We start from the raw sequence: 19,845 nt of genomic DNA on the forward strand, positions 1-19,845 counted from the left end.
TCCCACTGGGTCTGTCTTCACTGCCCCTTTTTATAGGGGCAGACCTTGTGTGACCCTAGTGACAGGAGGCATGCCCAGGCAAGGGTCAGCCCCTGGCATACTGAGCATGTGTGCTCCATGCAGGGATGTGCAGTTTCGGGTGTCTGTAATGGTGAGAGTTGCTGGTTCTGCAGGGTCTTTTGTCTTTCAAATGCTGGGTTCTTGTCTCTGTTCCTAGTTGAGGTCCGTGGTTCTGGATGAATCAATGTGAAGTGATGGCCCAGTCGTTACAGGCCATTCAGTAGAGGCCTGCTACCAGTGTATTTCAATCATTCCCAATCACACTCATTCATCCAGAAACCCATTTACATGGGAGGGGTACATGACTCATACAGTTGCAACATGGGATGCCCAGGCAGAGGACTCAAGATGGAGGCTTGACATATAAAATGGAAACTTGACATTACTTTGGTTCACTTACAAATACAGGCCTAAAGCATACAATATCCATATGAAACAATAAAAATCAATATGGAAATGATAATAATACAATATACAACAGTAAGAATCAATACAAACCTAATAATTATACAATATAAAACAGTGGATATCCAAAACCAAAAATTTGCTACCAAAATAAAAATGTTAAAGCTTATCCTACATCTTAGCTTACTTATACTTATCTGTACGGAATAGAAAGGAAGAGAAAAAGTCAGAAATGGTTGGGGAAGGGGAGGGAATGCATTTTAAAATAAATTAAAAAAAAAAAGAAACTGGGGGTTTTGCTACACTATTAATAGCCTAGTGTCTAGGTGGGAGGAGGTATCAAATGGGGTTTCTCATGGGTCTGTCCTGGGCCTGGTATTGTTTAATATCTCCATTACTGATTTAGAAGATAGGATTGAGTGAAGGCTTAGCAAATTTTCAGATGACACCAAGTTGGGTGGAGTTGTAGACACTCTGGAGGGCAGGGCTAGGATTCAGAATGACCTGGATAGAATGGAAAAATGCTCTGCAGTTAATCAGATGAGATTCAACAAGGACAAGTGCAAAGTCCTACACTTGAGATGTAGTAATTTCAAATACAGAATGGGAAATGAGTACCTAGGCTGCAGTGCTGCAAGACCTGGGGGTTATAGTAGACCATAAGCTGAGTCAACAGTGTGCTATTATAGCGGGGGGAAAAAGCAAACAGCATACTGGGTATTATCAACAGGAATGTCACTTGCAAATCAAAGGAAATGATTCTTCCATTCTATTCGGCATTGGTGACATGTTCTCCGAAATATTGTGTTCAGTTTTGGGCCCCGCGCTTTAAGAAGAATGTAGATGGATTGGAGAGAGTTCAGTGCAAAGCAACAAAAACAATTAGGGACTTAGGAAGCAAGAACTTATGAGGAAAATGTAAAACAGCTAGGCTTATTTAGTCTGGAAAAGTAGACTGAGGTGGGATTTGATGACAGTCTTCAAACACCTCAAGGGCAATTATAGAAAGGATGGAAATAGTCTTTTCTCTGTGGCTATAGGGGATAGGGCTAGGAGCAATGGCCCTAAGCTGCAGCAGAAGAAATTTAGGTTGGAGTTTAGGAGGAATTTCTGGCTATGGGAGTGATCAAGCATTGAAACAGCTGTAGAAGCCATTGAGCCTCCATCCCTAGAAATTTTGAAGAGCAGGTTGAACAGGCCCTTAGCTGGGATGGTTTAGTCTGGACAATCCTGCCTTGAGCAGGAAGCTGGACTAGATGATCTCATGAGGTCCCTCCCTCCTTTCCTATCATCCTATGATCCTATAAGTGAAACCAACTGTTATATCCGTATGCAGAAAATTGGCTCAAGGCTGTTTCAGAACTAGTCATCCTAGAGTCTGGTTTGTTCAGAATTGCAGTTTTGGTTTGGCCCCTCTTTAGCACAAAACGAATATGAATTCTTGGGGGAAACAAAGGCTTTTAAAGGGCTGCATTTGTTTTGCAGTCTTAGTTTCTTCTGTTTCTTTTCATAATCACAGAAAAAATATTCCATCTAGAATGTGCCTGTGACACAGTGCTTCTATTTGGAATATTGCCTCAGTGTCAACAGCTTTATTGGCTTCCATACATAAAGATTTACCTTTACTAACAATTCAATGACACAGTTTTCCACAGATTGTTTTGAGCTGTCTATTCAGTACAGGTTTAACAGGTGAATTGCACTGAATTTGCATGCCTGAAAGGGCTCCTTTTGAATCCACCTAACTTTGAACCTCCAGTGAACAGCATAATGTAGGTGTAATTATCTGATCAAAAATACTTCTGATGTAGAACAAAACCAACAGTTTGGCTTCCAGTGGGCCAGCTACAGAAAACCTCAATTATATGTTTTGTAACCTTAGTGTGCTATCATACCAACAAAAGAAGTTATACTTCATCGCAGTGATGCATATTGGTTTTATACATTTATTAATATAGTTCAGTTTTGACTGCATAAATGAAAGAATAGACTTCAAAACCCACTTCTGTTTCCTAGAAAAGATATTATACTCCAAATAGAATTAAAATATAAATGCTGAACCTCAACCATGTTGGTGTTGATTTTATGTTTTGCAATTAACTGCATATCTGACACTTATTGCAAAAATGCATGATATTGTATTTGTGACTGCAAACTGTAATGAATCTGCCACATGTAGATCCTAGGAGGCTTTCACTGACTTTCACCATGATAATGTTAATAAAGGAGCAATTAATAGCTGAATTAAAAATAAGTAAATGAGCAGTAAAAATACAGAAAAATTACTGATGCCTGTGGTGCGCCACTTAATAAGTAGGTAAAAATATATGAAATAATTATAGTGTTTGGAAGGTAGAAACTGCATGAGGAAAATGATTCAGTGGAATATTAAGCTTGTTGCCTGAAATGTTAGCGTGAATAGCATTTAATATGTTATTTACTTTCTATAATCCTGGGTTTATATGTTCTCATAAATATGCTGACATGCTGTAGTTTCCCTGATCACATTAAATACTTTCTGAACTAAATTAGAATGCAGATCTCTATTCATACTCAATAGCTTGGCAGTCATATGATTATACCTGTAATCTTGGTGGAGTGTCTAATTTCTGTGCGGGTTTTTAGTCAGGGGAATCATTAGGAAAATGTGTATTAATAAGCTTGCTTTATCAATTAAAACTTTATTAGTGTAGAATATGTTACCATGTGCTGCAGAAAAATAGCATGCTGTTGGTGTAATTTTAAATGAGAAGAGTTAAATATAGATATTACAAGTTATTTTGTTTTCTAATTAGTAGCTTGAAGTCTTTTGTGCCCCAAAACCTGGAACTGCGGGCTGAAGGAACTTGAGACTTTGCTTAGACTGAAACAATTGAAATTAATTAATTCTTAAAAGTCAATGGTTTTGAACACCTACCATAGCTATCACATATAAGAGTCCAATGACAAAAATGCTTCTGAGGAAGTAAACACAAAGATGCTACCCCAGTCATCCTCTCAGAATTTACACCAGAGCACCAATTTATTGTGAAACAAGGGAGACAACTTTTTGTACCATTTATATTATTAACTGCAAAACAGTTGGAGCACACTGTGGGCATATCTACATGGGATACTTACTGTGGAGCTGCCTTAGTAGCTTCACACTGAAGTCTCAGAATCTACATGTGCAGCCCTATTAGGCTGCAGTAAACTAATTAACTCCACTATAGGTTAGTACTGGTAAATACAAATACTATCTTACGGCAGTCTTCTTTAGTACACAGCAGTGCACATATAGATGCTGATGGAGCTGGATGGGGCACAAGGGTGCTTTAGTGCAGGGGCTGCCTGCCAGCTAGCTTCACAGGGGGGCACTCTCATGCCTCAGCCAGCCCCTCTGCAGCACACTGAGCAGGATGGGAGCGAGCCCCTCCTGGGTAGGCTGACCCTCCAGGTCCCATGTCAGCTGGGGCTGCTCCAACCCAGCTCAGTGTGCTGCAGTCCTGGGTGCACATGTAAATGTTGTGCCCAGGAGCAATAAACTCTGGTGCAATATGTGCTGAAGTTTACTGTTTCACAGTAATTTCACATGTAGGTGTGCCCAGTGTGTCTGATCCAACTCCCATTGGAAAAAAAGGAAAAAATGTTGTTCACCTCAATATAAACAGGATCAAGCAAGAAAAAAATGGTAGCATAAGTTCTTTTATGTTCCTTTCAGATATTTTAAGAGAGTCCTCCTGGATCAGTATTGTCTTATTCCAGGCTTTCAAGAAACGGGATAGGAAATACAGGGAAGAAGTAGTTTTGAGTGTGGCCCATATAAGGGGGATGATGATGACTGAGGGCCCAAGGCAGATTTCTTTAAGAAGGGATGGGCTGAACTTCTCTCTTCCCATGGTGATGATGATGGATCCAGCTGGTTCTTGGTGGATCCAATCTGTTTGTCTGTCTCTGACAACCAGAAAATCAAGGCAGGCTTAAAAATGTCATCTCTAGTGCAGCCATGATAGTTGTCCCAATAGTGAGGCAAGTACTATTGGGGAATAAGGAGTCTGGATAAAACACATGTAGCCACAAATGAGAAACCAGGGGGAATGTTAGTTGTGCCTGTCTCATTTGGAAATTACTGGCAAGTAAACCCTTTTTAGTTCTTCTGTGTGAATTTTGGTTTGCTTTTGATATAGACTCTTCTGATAAACTTCACAAGACTAGCAGACAGCCACACTGATATTTTTTTCTTTTGCAAATTAAAATAAAGCTTTCCCTAGCCAACTGTTTTTTTCGGTTTCTATAGCTAGGTCTTTATTTCTTTATTTTGTTTGGAAGGCCATGAGGTCTTATTGTATGTCTACGCAGCTTGATCATCAGCTGAAGCTGTCACTAAAGCTAACAAGTAGTATGAAGCTTTTGTATAATGCACAAGCCAGTGGCTGAACACAAAGGCAATATAACAACATGCTTGATTTTACATTGAGCTCTTCTGTGTGAAGCTGCAAAATTTTCATTAAACTATTTAATAAAAATCATTTTGTAAATCTTGTTTCAGTGATCCAAATTTGCCCATAATATATAGCCACTGATTTCTCTGGCAGTCCATCATAGGTGCATTGACCCCAGTGCTACCAACATAAAATAGTGATTCATTAAATGTCTTGAACCTTCTTTTTCTGGCTGGCAAAAGAATCCAGAGGCCAAATCTCAACTCTCCTATCTACTCTGCCTGATTTAATAGAAGAATCAGTGAAGATCTTTAAAATATAAAACTTGTTATCTAAATGACAAGTATATAGAGAAGTGAGCACTTCACAGAGGTCTGCTCTTCTCTCCTGATACTTACACTAGGTGCATATGTGCTTTCAGGAACTGTTTTGTTACACTTTATATTAATATAAAATTTATTTTTCTTATTTTTTCCTTTAATAAAAATACTATACTTTTGCACTTAATGTTTATATATTTGTAATATTAAATTTGTACATATAAAATAAAAAAGGCCAGCAAATGCAAACATCAAGGTTTCCACAGCAACACCATCCTTCTTAAATATCAGTTATACTTTTGGTGCCACATGCATATCCCAAAGTGCTGTGAATAGAATATGAATACACAGCAGAATTAAGAGCCATGTGACAAAAGTTGAAACTTCCTTTGTGACCTTGCCGAGGTCTGTGAATCTCTGCCTTGTCCCTTCTCCTGCTCTGTTAGAAAGCTATAGCATTTAGTTTGATTGTGGTTAATCATACATTCTTTTAAAAGACCCCTTTATTGTTTCATGAACAGTGTTAGGGAGAGACTTCCCTGTACATGTACATTGTGGTGAGAAACCAAATACCCTAACAGCAGCCAAAAGCCTCATTGATTATGAAATTCCTATTGGAAAATGTTGTTTCAGTGCTCCTGAAAGGAAGATATACCTGAGTTCCTACTGTATTAGGTATTTTCATTTTCTCTGATCAATTTCCTTGACACTTTAGTACTTATCATGCCCAGCCTTCCCAGGGTTCAGAGCAGGAGAAATTGGATTATGCCATCAATAATAAAAAGCGAGTCATCCGACTGGTTCTACAGTGGGCTGCTTTATATGGAGACCTACTACAAGAGGATGAAGCAGCAGTGGCCTTTCTGGAGGTATAGAAGAATTATATTTATACTGTTTTACTGAAAAGTAGCTACAAAGGAAATTTGCTTAAGACCTTTTCACAGCATTTGGAATTCCATTAGCAAATAAGGAGCTGCAGTACATATCTTTAAAACAGAGCAAAGTTATGTTTGTGTTTTCTCAGTTTTAACTGCAGGTTGCATACAAGTACAGAGCCAGACGGTGCAAAGTGTTGGATCCTGTTTCATGGAAATTTACAGGGAAACTGGGTGTCAGAGTTGGGAGGATTCTGAAAATAACCAAACTAGTACAGTTCTGCTGTACAGCATTGAAGAGAGTAGGCTTTTATCTAGAATGAAGGGATCCTGTGTATATCAAATACTTTGACAGGAACTTTTTTTAGAAGGGTGGCGTGGATATTCCAGGAAGAGACTGGAGGATCTGTCACTATGCCAGTCCAAAATTTAATCCATCCCTAGTTGCAGCCAAGAAGCTTTCCTTCAGAACCACAGTCCTTCTAATGCACAGTTCAGCCACTGGGTTTTACCCATTGTTATGTCAGGTGTCACTAAGACTGTAAATACTCTGGGGCAGGTGCTATGTCATTGTTGAGTAAGGCACTATACATTTTCCCACATGCATAATAATTAGCTTCACTTATTATTTGCATTATCCTACTACAGTGGTTCTCAACCTTTTTAGACTAAAGGCACCTCTCCTTAGACTCAAGGAACCCCTTATTAGACTCAAGATACCTTTTAGAAAATGCCAGCTCTTAGCTTTCTCTCATATTTTGACAGTGGAAAAATAATGGAGCAATTCTTCTGTTGCAGAGAACTCAGAAAGACCACAACAGGTCAGAATGTTTTTGACACTATGGATTTCTATGCAAAATCTCTGGAGTTTTCTTGTGAATCATGTATAGGTGTTTCCATATCTAACACTGCCAATATCATCCTTCCACTTTACTCGGCCCTGGTGAGACCGCAACTGGAGTATTGCATCCAGTATTGGGTCCCCCACTTCAGGAAGGATGTGGAGAAGCTTGAGAGAGTCCAGAGGAGAGCCACTCATATGATCCAAGGCCTGGAGGGAAGGCTGTACGAGGAGAGGCTGAGGGACTTGGAACTCTTCAGTCTGGAGAGGAGAAGGCTCAGGGGGGACTTAGTGGCAGCCTACAACTTCATAAGAGGACCTAGGAGAGAAGCTGTTCACCAGAGCTCCCCAAGGGATAACAAGGTCTAACAGCCATAAACTCCAGGAAGGCCAATTTAGACTAGATATAAGAAAAAAGTTCTTTACGGTGCACGTGTCTGGGGTCTGGAACAAACTCCCCCCAGAGGTGGTGCAAGCACCTACTCTGGACTCCTTCAAAAAACAGCTGGATTTATTTCTTGCTGGGGTCATGTGATACCAACTGACTTCCTGCCTATGGTGGGGGGACTGGACCCGATGATCTCATGAGGTCCCTTTCAGCCCCTAATGTCTATGGAAATCTATGAAATACTGAATGATACCCACATCACCCTTAAAAAAAATCCCATGGCGCTCTGGTTGAGAATCACTGTCCTAGTGCTTAGGAGCCCTAATCATGGGCTAGGATCCCATTTTGCAGCATGCATAGACCCAAAACAAAAAAACAGTCCGTGCCCCACAAAGCTGATTATTTATGTATGAAACAAGAAACAGTGGATGTAGGCAGACAAATGCAGGTGTTCAAGAAACAATGAGATAGTTTTAGTCTGTACGACAGATCACCAGCAGCCTAAACATTGGCAGGTATTTTAGGGATTGTGAAAAAGGAGTTTTAAGGAGATTTTTGAAGGTCAGCGAGTTAGTTTTGTGATTGTTTTCAGTGAGCTTCCCCTACATGTGAGGGCAGCAGAGGAGAAAAATTATCAAAAATCAGAAAAAGAAACAAATTTAACAAACAGGCAATGGAAGTTGGTCTCATGGGCCAAGCAGAGATGAGAGTTTCAATGACAAGTGAGAAATTACAAATGGTGTCAAGAGGCTATAAAGGGCCATCAAACTGAAGACCAGTAGCTTATAATTGAAGTGACAGAAAAGATGGAACTAGGGAAGGAAGCAGAGAAAGGGACAAAAACAGTTGGCTAGAAAAATGAAAGCACTCTGAAGGATATGATAGGGTTAAGGCTGCATTTCAAGGACCAAGACAAGGATGTTGCAGTAAGTGAGCCACAAGATGATAAGAGACTGGCAAGAGCTTCAGATATGCACATGGATTGGAAAGGTTTCATCTTAGAGATGTTATACAGAAAGAATCTGCAAGACTTACACATAGTCTGGATATGAAAACCTGAAGAGAGGTTCATGTTGAAGATGAGAGCCAGATTACAGACAGGAATGGTGGGCAAGAAGGTGACTGAGAAAGGCAGCAGATAGGATTTAAGGGAAGTGGGGTGCATTGAGCAGTGTTTTAGGTGCATTGAGCTTTAACTGACATATGAACAATTGAGGAGGTCAGAGATCTTAATTTTCACAAAAGAAGACAGGTCTGGAGTAGAGCGGTGTGTAATCAGCATAGACATGATAATTTTTTTATGTTTTTGTGGAGGAGATTACTTGGAGATAAGGAGTAAGAAGAGAAGACAGAGCCTTTACAGAAAGCTGGAGGGGAAATGAAGAGGATCCTCTGATGGACCTGTTGAAGGAGTGTTTAGAAAGTTAAGAGAAGAACCAGGATAGAGAAAGTAACAGATGCTAAGGAAGATTTCTAAGATAAGAGCATAGTTGAATGAGCCACAGGCAGCTGACAGGTCAAGGAGGATGAGGAGGGAGCATTTGTTCTGAGATTTGGCCAGGAGCAGGTCATTAGAAATCTTGGTGAGAGCAATTGCCATGAAGAGCAAGGGCCAGGAACAGGACTGGAGGGGTGTCTAGGGTGGAAGTGAAGAGAAGGGGCTCCAAGACAATGATTACCAACAGTATATTCAATGAGATTAGGTAATGGGGGGGAAAGGGAGATGGGCAGGGAAGATCTGTGAGGTAAAAGGTGAATTTTTATAAAGTGAGGGGAACTAAAGCAGTAGTAATAACAGTAACAACCGTAGCTAATTGTAAAAGAAATGACCCAACTGTGTTACAGCATTTCTTTGTATTGCATATATAATAACTTCTGTTACCAAACTGAAAAACCCATAAATTGCAAAATTTTCTCCACCGTAATCTTTAAAAAAAAAAAAAAAAAAAAGCAGAATATAGTTAGGAGAATGACAGAGTGCTTAGATAACAAACTAGAAAAATGGGTCTATCTTAAATGTATACCATCCTTTTTCCTTTCTACATGTGTAACTCTTATTTTAAATCAGTTGGACTTAAACAGAAGTGATGGAGAATTGCTTCAGCATTTTTTTCTGTATTCACTGAACTGTTACTGATTCCTGGCGACCATAAACTGTCATATGTAAAACAAAAATTAATCTTTCTCCTTCTATGCAGAGCTCATTTATTTATGTTCTTATTCAAAAATTATTTTATCTTATTTACAGGAATTTTATGTATCTGTATCAGATGATACAAGAATGATTGCAGCACTGAAAGAGCAACTTCCAGAGCTCGAGAAGGTTGTAAAACAAATGTAAGGATAGTGTTGTTGTCCCCTTTTTCTTTGTTTCTTTTGACTCTCACTTCAGTAAAATAGCTAGGAAAATCTCTCTTTTATATCGGGTCAGAAAAATGACTTCTGTGTCCCTAGAGAGCTTTCAAAATGGCAGCTCAAAAACTGCTGAACAAAATTGCTTGTATGCATGCTTATTCAAACAAACATATGTGACACTTTTATTTTGTATGAACGTTCTTGCAAACCCCAAATTTACTCATGTAAGGATTCACAGGAAGCAGGCAAAAGGAATATGTATTCCTTTGGAAACAAAGTTGCAGATTTGTTTAACATTTATGTGCCTTTTGGTAGCATTTGCCCAGTCCTACTTAGGACTAACTGTCACTTCTATTCTTAGCATAAGCATTCAAAAATCCCTTGATGTGATAGTTTGGAGATTTATCAGTATTCTTAAAGTGATACACTATAGGTGAAATCTTCAAGAGATGCCTAATATTTTTTTTCTGCTTTCTCTAGTTCAGAAGAAGGTAAAACACCACAAAAGAAGGTAAATTAATTTTGGCATTTTTCTAAAGCAGGGGTGCTAAACCACTGCACATAGAGCCAGGTCACTCAGCCCACAGGGCTCCACAGTGGGCCCAGAAATTTGGCAGCGGAGGAGAAGTAGCACCATTAGTTGCCATGGCTTCCAGAGCTGTGGAAATTAATGTTGCCACCTCCCCTCACTGCCAAATTCCCTTGGGAAGTCCTGCAGGCTGGATAACACAGTCCCATGCACCAAGTCACAGTGGCGCACGAGGCTGGGCTGGCATACAGGGCTGGATCCGGTATGCATGCGGTGCTCCGTGGTCAAATTCAGCACACAGAGCGTTGCTGTATGGCCAGATCTGGTGAGCATGGGCTAGCTCTAAGCTGCATCCAGGTGTGTGGGTTCAGGCCCATGGACTGACTTCATGCACCAAATGTGTGGGATCCAGCCTGTGGGCAGGCTCCACTGTTTTAAGAGATTTTCCTTTTCGGTAACATTGAATTATTACAACACATATGGAAATAGTTTAAAAATGAATCTGCAAACTGTGTTTTGTTGCTTTCCCTCTTGCTTTTGATGCAGTGTGTCTGTTTAAATTCAGGTCGACTCCATCATGTTTCTTCTTTGACTTATGATGATGCTTATCATGATTATTATTTTTGCAGCACAAAGTTCTTCTGCAGCTGTTTAACACAACTGATGATAGAGCACAAAAACGCCAGCCCATCAGGGGAAGTGATGAAAGTAAGTACCTACATGCTGTGGTTTGCAACACTGTTTCCTGTACTGCTGAAGTTTACAATAAATTTATTGCCCCTGGGGCAGAAATCAGAATAAACAGAAGTGTCTGATTTTCAGATATGGGGCAGAATCTGTTTCTTCTCATTCAGCATAGTCCTCAGTCCTTACTTTGAGTGGACTTAAGTGAATGGGGGAATTGATATTGAGCTTTTGAGATGTCCATTTCTTCTTGCTTTAATTATTTGTAGTAGAGGTGGGGAAAAGGTAAAATGAAGTGCCTTTCAAATAATGAATGAACAAAACAGTTTTAAAACAGCACCAGCAATGCCTACGTGGGTAATATGTGGATATTGGCATTTGGTCCCCAATTTCATTGATACTAGTTTTAAGCCTGAGCTTCAAGTCCAGTCTTGTTCTGACAATCAACTTATGGAATGGGGGACTATCATAGAAAGCACTGATTTGAAAAGGACTTAGGGACATTGTTAATAAGCAGCTGAATATTTCCAGTATGAAGCTGTGGCAAAATGGAGTACTGTGATCATTTGTCATATAAGCAGGTGAATAGTCCCATGTTTACCTTTTGCATTTCTTCACCTATTATTTCCCCCTCTTTCCCCCTCTCCCCTCCCTTGTCTACCCATTGTTTTCCAAACTTCCACCTATTTACATTTTCACTGACCTCCTGTCACACTTTTAGTTCCTTTCCCACCTTGGAGATCTCAGAATAACAGCAGAGTCTCCTAGAGCCTAAAGACGGGTGCTTGTGCCTGAAAGCTTGCAAAAAACGTTTTCCAACTACTCAGTTGGTCTAGTAAAAGATATCACGTCTACCCAAAGAACCTTGCCTACCTCCTTATATGGCACTGATGAGACCCTGATTAATATTGTACCCAGTTTTGGTGCCCATGCTTTAGCAGGGATGCATGATCTGAGATTTTAAATGCTCCCTCTATGGAATTTATGAAAGATAAGTTTAATTGACTTGAGCATGGCCTATTAATAGACCTGCACAAAGACTTCTGTAGGGATGCTAATAGTTGCTTAATCTCACAGACAAAGGCCTGGTAGGACCTAATGGATGGTACTTGAAGCCAGCTAAATTGAAACTGGAAATGAAGTGCAAAATTAATCATTAAAAGAGATGACCAGAGGCTATGGTCATTTCTCCATTACCTGTAGTCTTTAAATGTAGCCGCAATGTATTAAATTGTGTCTGGGAATTAGCAGGCAGCAGTGTTTTCTGTCACATAAGAAGCCAGACAGAATGATCATTTTCCTTCTTTCTTTCCTGAAACTCCATGAATATACAAATAATGGCAGTTACCATTATGATTGCTAAGGTAAAACCAGTCAGGTCTCATGGTTGAAGCAGTCTCCTGATCATCACAAAGAGTAGGAAGGGATCCACCTTACCATGTTTAGCCCTCCCATTTTCTTGGTAGAAGAAGGTTGCTTTCCTATGAAGTAGGAACTGAGGAAACAGGACTGTATCCTTGATGGATCAACATTCCAGTCTGATATGCCAGTGTACTATCCCCTTGATGTACCCCAGCTGAGGATACAGCCTTTCTTTTCTTTTCTTTTTTTGGCTTCTGTACTATAGTACATGCTCACCCTAACCTAGTTTGAACTTGTCCAGAGCTCTCATTTGGATCATGGCTGATTTTATTAGACATACAACTGAAAAGAGTACATTTTCCAAGTATATTCAGAAGTATACACAGACCATCTCCCTGAATTCAGGAGTATGTTCAGTAATGAAAGCCTCAAGTCGGCAAAGCACTGAGTAAGTGCTAAGTCACTTCGACCGAAGTGCATTTTCTATGAATGGTGTGAGACAGAATGCTGATCTGTGAACCATACGTCCAGCTACACACTGATGTAAAGGATTTTTCACATCATAGAGCAGTTAATTTAAATCATAGCATAATTCCTCTTGCACAATCCAGCATAAGCACTCTGCAAGCTAAAGCAGGCCATGGATAGGCATATTTCTGGCATAGGTTCCTAGCTTGTGGCTGAGACAAACTCAGTACAGCTCAGGAAAAGTGGGTATAAAGCTGGATTTCCATTTGAGACTCTCTGGCTGCCTATACACATGCTTGAAGGTGAGAGGGGGTGCATTTTAATTAGAGCAGTTCCCCAGCAGCCGCTGTAACTAAAACACCACAGCATCACATGTTTGAAGCCCCCGCACATTTAAAAATAGTCACAGGATGATTTATCTAAATCTCAGTCAATGAGGCTTAGTTAAAGCACCCCAGGGCCATTTTTAAATGCTCAGGGTCATAGGCACTGACTTTTATGTTTGCCAGGGAAGGCCTAAGATGATGGACTTGTGGAAAGTTTTATACATTTCAGGTGATAGCCCTCTTCCTGAGTGGGACCAGAGCCCTTGGACCCCCACATACTCAGCACCTCTGCTAGGGGGCTTAATACATGTGATGCTGCTGCAGTGCTGCAGCGTTCTAATTAGAATGTGGAACAGACTCAATTAATCAAGTCTGATCTGATGCATTCTAATTAGAATGCCATCGAGCACATGTACAGGCAACTTCTGAGTGTAAAAGGCAGTAGGGAAGTTCTGTGTCTCCTGAGAGCCATTATTCTCTGACAGCTGAAGCTGCCTTGGAACACTTCACCCTGAGTGGCGCACAATGCCTCCTGGACTCAAGGTTTCTGGCTCTTCACTTCTTCCATCTTGCTTGGTGTTAGAACCCACCCACCTGAGAGAGCTGGCAGCATAAAATGAAATAGGGCAAGAATCCTTTCATATCTGAGCTGCAGATGTTTTAAAGGCAGATTTCCAGGATACCTCTCATAATTACATTCATCCCCACATTTTTGTGTCTGGGGTCCTATTTGCCAGCAGGGGGGGAGGTGCTTTGAAATGGCCTATGAAGGGCAAATTTACATTGGGATATGGAAAGGCTGATTACATAGTAGATATTTTCCATTTCTGATGTTTAGATATCAGGAACCCACTCCCCACCTCAGAACTACCTAAAACCAAAGCACATTGGAATCAATGAGCATAGTCACAGTCCGTGGGCTCTGGATCATGTTCTGGGTTATTTTCAATTTTCAACTTACCTTGACTTTTCCCTCTACTTCAGCTGACAGCCAACATTACATTTTTTCTCACCTTCCATTTTTCCATGGGTGTTTCCATCTGTCCCCCAACTACACACGCTCGTGCACACAAATACACACACAATTCTTTTACAAGCTTGCTGGCATACCTACTTTCATCTTTAATGCTTTGGCTTTTTTGTGTACATTGTTCCTTCTTTTCTACTTTACCTTTGCACATCACTTTTTGTAGCATTTCACTGTATGCAACTCTGCATTATCTTTCTGTTCTTCCTTTTATTGTTAAGTGTTTTGTGAGACTTGGTATGAAAGGCACTAAATATAAAATGCATTGTATTTCAGTAATGCCAATGCTCCAGGAACATCCTACTGATAGAACAAGCGTCATGTTTTGACTAAAACAGATATTTCTAGATAATTCATTTCTATTGTATTAAAAAACCTTATAACAATAAATTTCCACCAACTCTTGTCTCTTGCGTTCTATTCCTTAGATATGTGACTCCACTTGAAGCAGCTTTGCCCTCGTCAGCCCTAGGGGTTGAGGTGGTAGCCCTGTGACTAAAACACAGCAATAGAGTATTAACTTATTCTGGAAATCTGTACCAGACTGGAAGGAGGACAATGTCTGTCCCTCTGGTTCTGCCCAGTCTAGTCTCCCCTCCACAGTTCCCTGGATGGGGCTGCTCCCCTACACACCACTTCTATGTGAATGGGGAAAGAGCTGTCTATAGAAGGAGCCCTCCACATAGGGATCTAAGAATAGGAACAATCAGACTACCATAGAGTTATATTATACTGATAGATATATCACACTGGAGAAGTGTTGATCCCACGTATGTATTTTCTGTATCCACAAGCCTACAGGTATCCTCCATGAATACAGCTGGTGCACACAGGCTGTCATATGGGTCTCTCTCCTATGGATTTACATAGGGCCATGCACTTGTTGCCTCAATGGAGGTATCTCATCTTATGTCTGCAGTTTTATTCTGTAATTGAGTCCATGACTGTACACTTCCCATTTATAGGACAGGCTGCAAAGTAAGCATAGAGGGCTCCAACACAACCTACGGGCTCTGTGGCTGGGTTTGACAATTGGAAGTTTTTTGATTTCTTCTTCTGGCTTTAATTCATTCCACTTCTGACCTGCCCTGCTCTTTACAGAATAGATTCTATCCTCCCAATTTCTATGCAATCAAAATTGTCTGGTATTTCCTATATTCAGGAGACAACTCTTGCTGTACCTCCAATTGTATCTTGCTTATTAGAACAAGATATCTGAATGTCTGGAAAGGACTACAAGAGACATACCACAGCCTAAATCAGTGGTTCTCAACCTTTTTAGACTCAAGGCATCTTTCGTTAGACTCAAGGCACTATTCCATAGCCTCCGTGAATAGAGCAGCATCCCATTTCAAAAACAGTTTATTTCACTGTTTACCTCCTTGCAGAGGGGCTACCTAATGAGGGAGGTGAGCTGCCAGGCAGGGAAAACCTAAGCCTGCCCTTACCTGCTCATCTCTTCATACCCTGAGATGCCACATCACCCTGAGGTGAGGTGTCTGAGTTACCATATCACCCTGATTGAGAATCACTGGTTTAAATTAAACTTTGTGGTCATGAACCACCTATCGGATCTGGCTCTGCAAATATGCAAATTTGTGATTAGGGAGTTTCATAATTAATTTTTCTTAACCCTTGCAAAAGTAAAATTATTTATTTGAGAATGTTCAGCTGGCTGGATCATACAGAAATATCAATGATGTTGATGAATGTGTCTATGAATAATGATGTCTATGAATAATAGAGTAATATTGGAATTTCAGGAATCTTATCATTTACTAAAACTTAATGTAGATCTGGCATTAAAATTACTAAACTTGTTGAAAAACTAGAAATATGGGACCTATAATACCAAATAGAGTTTTAGAAACTTAATATTGTGTTTGTTAAGTATGTGAGCAATCATTTATTGATATGAGAATTATTTGCACAATAAAGTGTATCTCATTGTTATATACAGCATTCACCATCCTTATCTTTGTCTATAGTTCTGTTTAAAGTGTACTGTATAGACCACACCTACACTACTATCCGTGTGCCAGTGCTGTCTTCTGTTAAGGAAGTGATCAGTGCGGTAACAGATAAACTGGGCTCTGGAGAAGGCTTGATCATAGTAAAGATGAGTTCAGGAGGAGGTAAGGTATTTACATTATCTTTGATCTATCTCATTTGAAAAAAAATAGAACACTCTGACAGAATATAAAATAATATTGATTTACACAAGGCTGTTCCTATTCCTGTTCATCTCACCAGAAAGTTCTCTTAGGAGCACAACCTGTCCTTCACTATTGATGTACATGACCCTGAACACAGTGGATCTTGCTATAGGAGAGGCAGCTCTCTCAGGAGGCAAAGGTGCTGTCCACCATAAAGCAATGTTTTAGCAGGGATCTTTTCTCTGTGGCATGTATTTTGGACAGGGGTACAGAAAAGAGGGCATGGATGATTTCAGATTTACACCATTCAGATCCTGTAAAGGGCAAGGTGGATGCTCCAGTAACAGCAGAGAATATGCAGTTTGGAGGCTGCAGAGGAGGCCAAAGATTTAATGTGTTCCCCTTCCCTTTCAACCAGCTTCCCTCTGCCAGCCCCTTTCACTTGGGCCTCACAAAAGTTCAGGACTTGGGACCTAGGAAGCTAAACCAAGCACACTAGAAACAAGTACATGGTGGATTCTGCTGAAGAAACCATGCTGGTGAGAGTGATTGAATATGACAGTATGACAATGACAGAGCTGCACTGCTGAGGAGGGCAGTGTTGGAATGCATTTCATTCCAATAAGCAAAGATGCCTACCAGAAAACTGGCACCAGGGGTCTCTCTCTTTTCAGTTGCAGTAATTTTCTGTTGCAAAAATGGATGACAGCAGCCTAACTTGCATATGCTGAAAAAAATTCATCGCGAGTCAGTTTATAAGTTCTTCTTTACCTTCAGGCTGTGATCCACAGTTTTTTATGACTGTTGTCATGAGGCCAGTATACAATTACATCCAACTGCCTCATCAGGCATTTGTTGGCTTTCCAGTCAGTTTTTGAACAGCTAGTTAACCTCTTACTTCTCAGAGGGTGTGTCTATACGTTTATTGAGTCATAGTTACTGCACATTAAATTTAGTACTTGGATAACCGTGTACTATATCAGTACACAGTAACTCATGCTACTGTGCCATAGTGCACAGATTTTTTTTCAGACTCTAACTATACAGTAGCCTACTACTACTGTGTACTAGCCATGGTTTTGCCCGGCACACTACTGCACAGTATTATTAGGCTCCTGCACTGTGTCTAGCATCTCGTGTAGAAACACTCAGAGAGGAAGGAACTGAGTCATTCACATTGAGTGGTTTTAACATTTGCAGTGCAGATTCCCTGAGTTTCTTTCAGTTTGGGTGTTGTGATTTCAAGCCCCAGTTTTATGGGGATTTCATGTGGGTTGAGCCTGCTCTCTCATGTATTGATGCCACATTTTTTCAGTAAGATCTTGTCATTTACCATCCAAGGCATCTTGCTGTATCTTTTAATAATGCACATAGCTACTAATTTGATTTCACTGTGGTTAAGTCTGCTGTAACCAAGGACATTTAATGCTGTGTATTTAATAGAGAATCTTACACTTCCATGTTTACAGAAAAAGTAGTACTCAAACCCAATGATGTTTCGGTGTTTACGACTCTCACTGTTAATGGACGTCTTTTTGCTTGCCCACGGGACCAGTTTGATTCCCTGGTATGTATGTATTTAATTCTCAGAAAACCACTGAAAGTCTGAGAGCAGTGACATGGAATACTCATAGCTCAAAAAAGGTTTCTCAGCCTATTTGATCATATGAGCATTTTAGCTGGAAGTTATCTGAGAGATCCAAAACTAAAGGTTTGTTAGGGTGAAGCCAAAAGAACACACACCTTTGTAAAAAAGCAATATTATCATTTTTAGAACAGAGGAAAAAACATTCTGTCTGATCTATGCAGCAGATCTCAAATCCAATACCTGGAATTGAACATACAAGGAGAGTTAAATGTTATAAGAGATAACTGTGGCATGAATCTGATTATAGAACTGTCCCCTCTGTGTTCACAGACATTTAAATAAAGTAAGATGTTATCAATTAGAATATTAGAGAGGCTTGATTAATGCAGTACACTTTAAAATCTTTTTTCCTGACCTCCAAAATACTGTGTAAAAACTACAGATGCTTCTAACTAGAATCACAGAAAACATTCCTACTAGAAAATCTGTTTTTTCTTAAGTAAAATTGTTCATAAGTACTTGCAGTTCATACAGTAATTCTAACAATCTCCATGAGGTCTGCTTTTATAGAGCTTGATTTGACTGTACTTCTTGTTCCTTTTACTTCATTAAAAACAACTGTCATTGCCAAGTCATGCCAGCATGAACTCTATTACTTTAAGCCTTGTTTCAGCCTCCTTTATGCTTTTAACAAGCCACTTTGTATGTATGCCTGATTTCTTTTATAGATATTTTAAAGTCAAAGCTTCACTGTGGCTTTAGATATAGACACTTAGTGGTAAATTTTTGGTATTTTGGGAATTTTTACAACCATTTCTACCTCCATTTAGCATGGACTGAATATGCCAAATATAGTTGATTGTACTGCTCAAGACTGACTAGAGCTCAGTGCTATGACAAGCCAACTGTCCTCAATTGTTACAGATTTCAGGAATTCAGGGAACTCAGTTCATTGGAGGATGGGCTCAGCAGTGTGCAATAGAAGTTCACTACATTAACCATTTCTACAATATTCTGTTACTGAAATCTAGCAGAATTCTTGTAGCTTGAGTACCCTTTGCTATTTCAGAATCCATGTTCCTGTTGCTAAGTGCAAATATAAATTTGTTCATATTATGCTTGGCAAGCCTCTTGTGAAAAATTTTGTTCTGGGACAAATTAACTTGCAAACAAGCAGTGAGTCTAAATCTAAATGTTTCTTCTCTAGCATTAGAAAATATTTTAGGGCCATTTGCTTGTTATGGTAACCCAGTTCTTTTGTCATTGTCTCTGAAGAGAAAGAAAAATGTATTTTACTTTGTGGAAAAGTCTCTTTCTTTAAATGATGAATATTCCTGAATAAATCTGTATGTAGAGTCACTTTTCAAGAATAAGGAAGCTATCAAACTTTAAACACAGAGTGTTGCATAAATTGCTGATTTTATCCCCTGGAGGCTAGTCCAATTCACCTCTAGAAGAGAGTCACACTTTCAGGCTGGATCCAACTCTATTTTATTGCTTGCAAGCAGGCCGACAGAGGAGCTTGTTGCTCAGATCAGTGTCGACCCTAAACAAAGCGCGCACGTGGCTTTTATTGAGCTAGCATTTTTTTCAGTTGACGTGTTACATTTTGATTGGTCATTTCAAAACAAAACCTGAGCAACCTTTAAGACATGCGTAGTGGGCTATCCTGTACCATGTGGGTGGAAAATTACAGAATGCAGGGGTTAATACTAAAACAAGGAACAAAGAAACATAGAGAAAAGTATCTATTTTCGCTACAATTCCCCCCTCAAGATGCTTTCTTCACTTCACACCTTATCTTCTTGTGCTGTTGCTAATCTTTGGTAATGTACCAACAGAGTATAACAATAACTAAATTCATTTTTTTTCTCTACTAATTGTTAGCTTAAGACCTTCTCCTGGCTTACTGATCCACTGGCTGGATTCTTGTTCCGAGGAGTGATCAGCTTCCGGAGTGATCACACCCTGGGAGTTGTTGTCATGTGCCCTTCCTGAATAATGTTTTATTCTGGAATGGTGGGTCCACTTATCGCTGCC

The 19,845-nt window shown here is 39.9% G+C and overlaps 1 protein-coding gene across 2 annotated transcripts in view; it reads left to right on the plus strand.

Moving 5' to 3' along the window:
* RAPGEF4 (Rap guanine nucleotide exchange factor 4) overlaps window positions 1–19,845 on the plus strand; it is a 304,750-nt gene that overhangs the window by 239,551 nt on the left and 45,354 nt on the right. For both annotated transcript variants that reach the window (XM_019522934.1, XM_019522933.1), the window contains exons 15-20: window positions 5,925–6,075; window positions 9,559–9,647; window positions 10,146–10,176; window positions 10,824–10,902; window positions 16,050–16,196; window positions 17,687–17,784. In XM_019522934.1, the coding sequence (XP_019378479.1) occupies window positions 5,925–6,075; window positions 9,559–9,647; window positions 10,146–10,176; window positions 10,824–10,902; window positions 16,050–16,196; window positions 17,687–17,784 (595 nt within the window). The remainder of the gene's footprint in view (window positions 1–5,924; window positions 6,076–9,558; window positions 9,648–10,145; window positions 10,177–10,823; window positions 10,903–16,049; window positions 16,197–17,686; window positions 17,785–19,845) is intronic.

The sequence above is a fragment of the Gavialis gangeticus genome, unplaced genomic scaffold (genome assembly GCF_001723915.1).
Source record: "Gavialis gangeticus isolate Ggan-Ray unplaced genomic scaffold, GavGan_comp1, whole genome shotgun sequence".
Taxonomy (NCBI): Eukaryota; Metazoa; Chordata; order Crocodylia; family Gavialidae; genus Gavialis; species Gavialis gangeticus.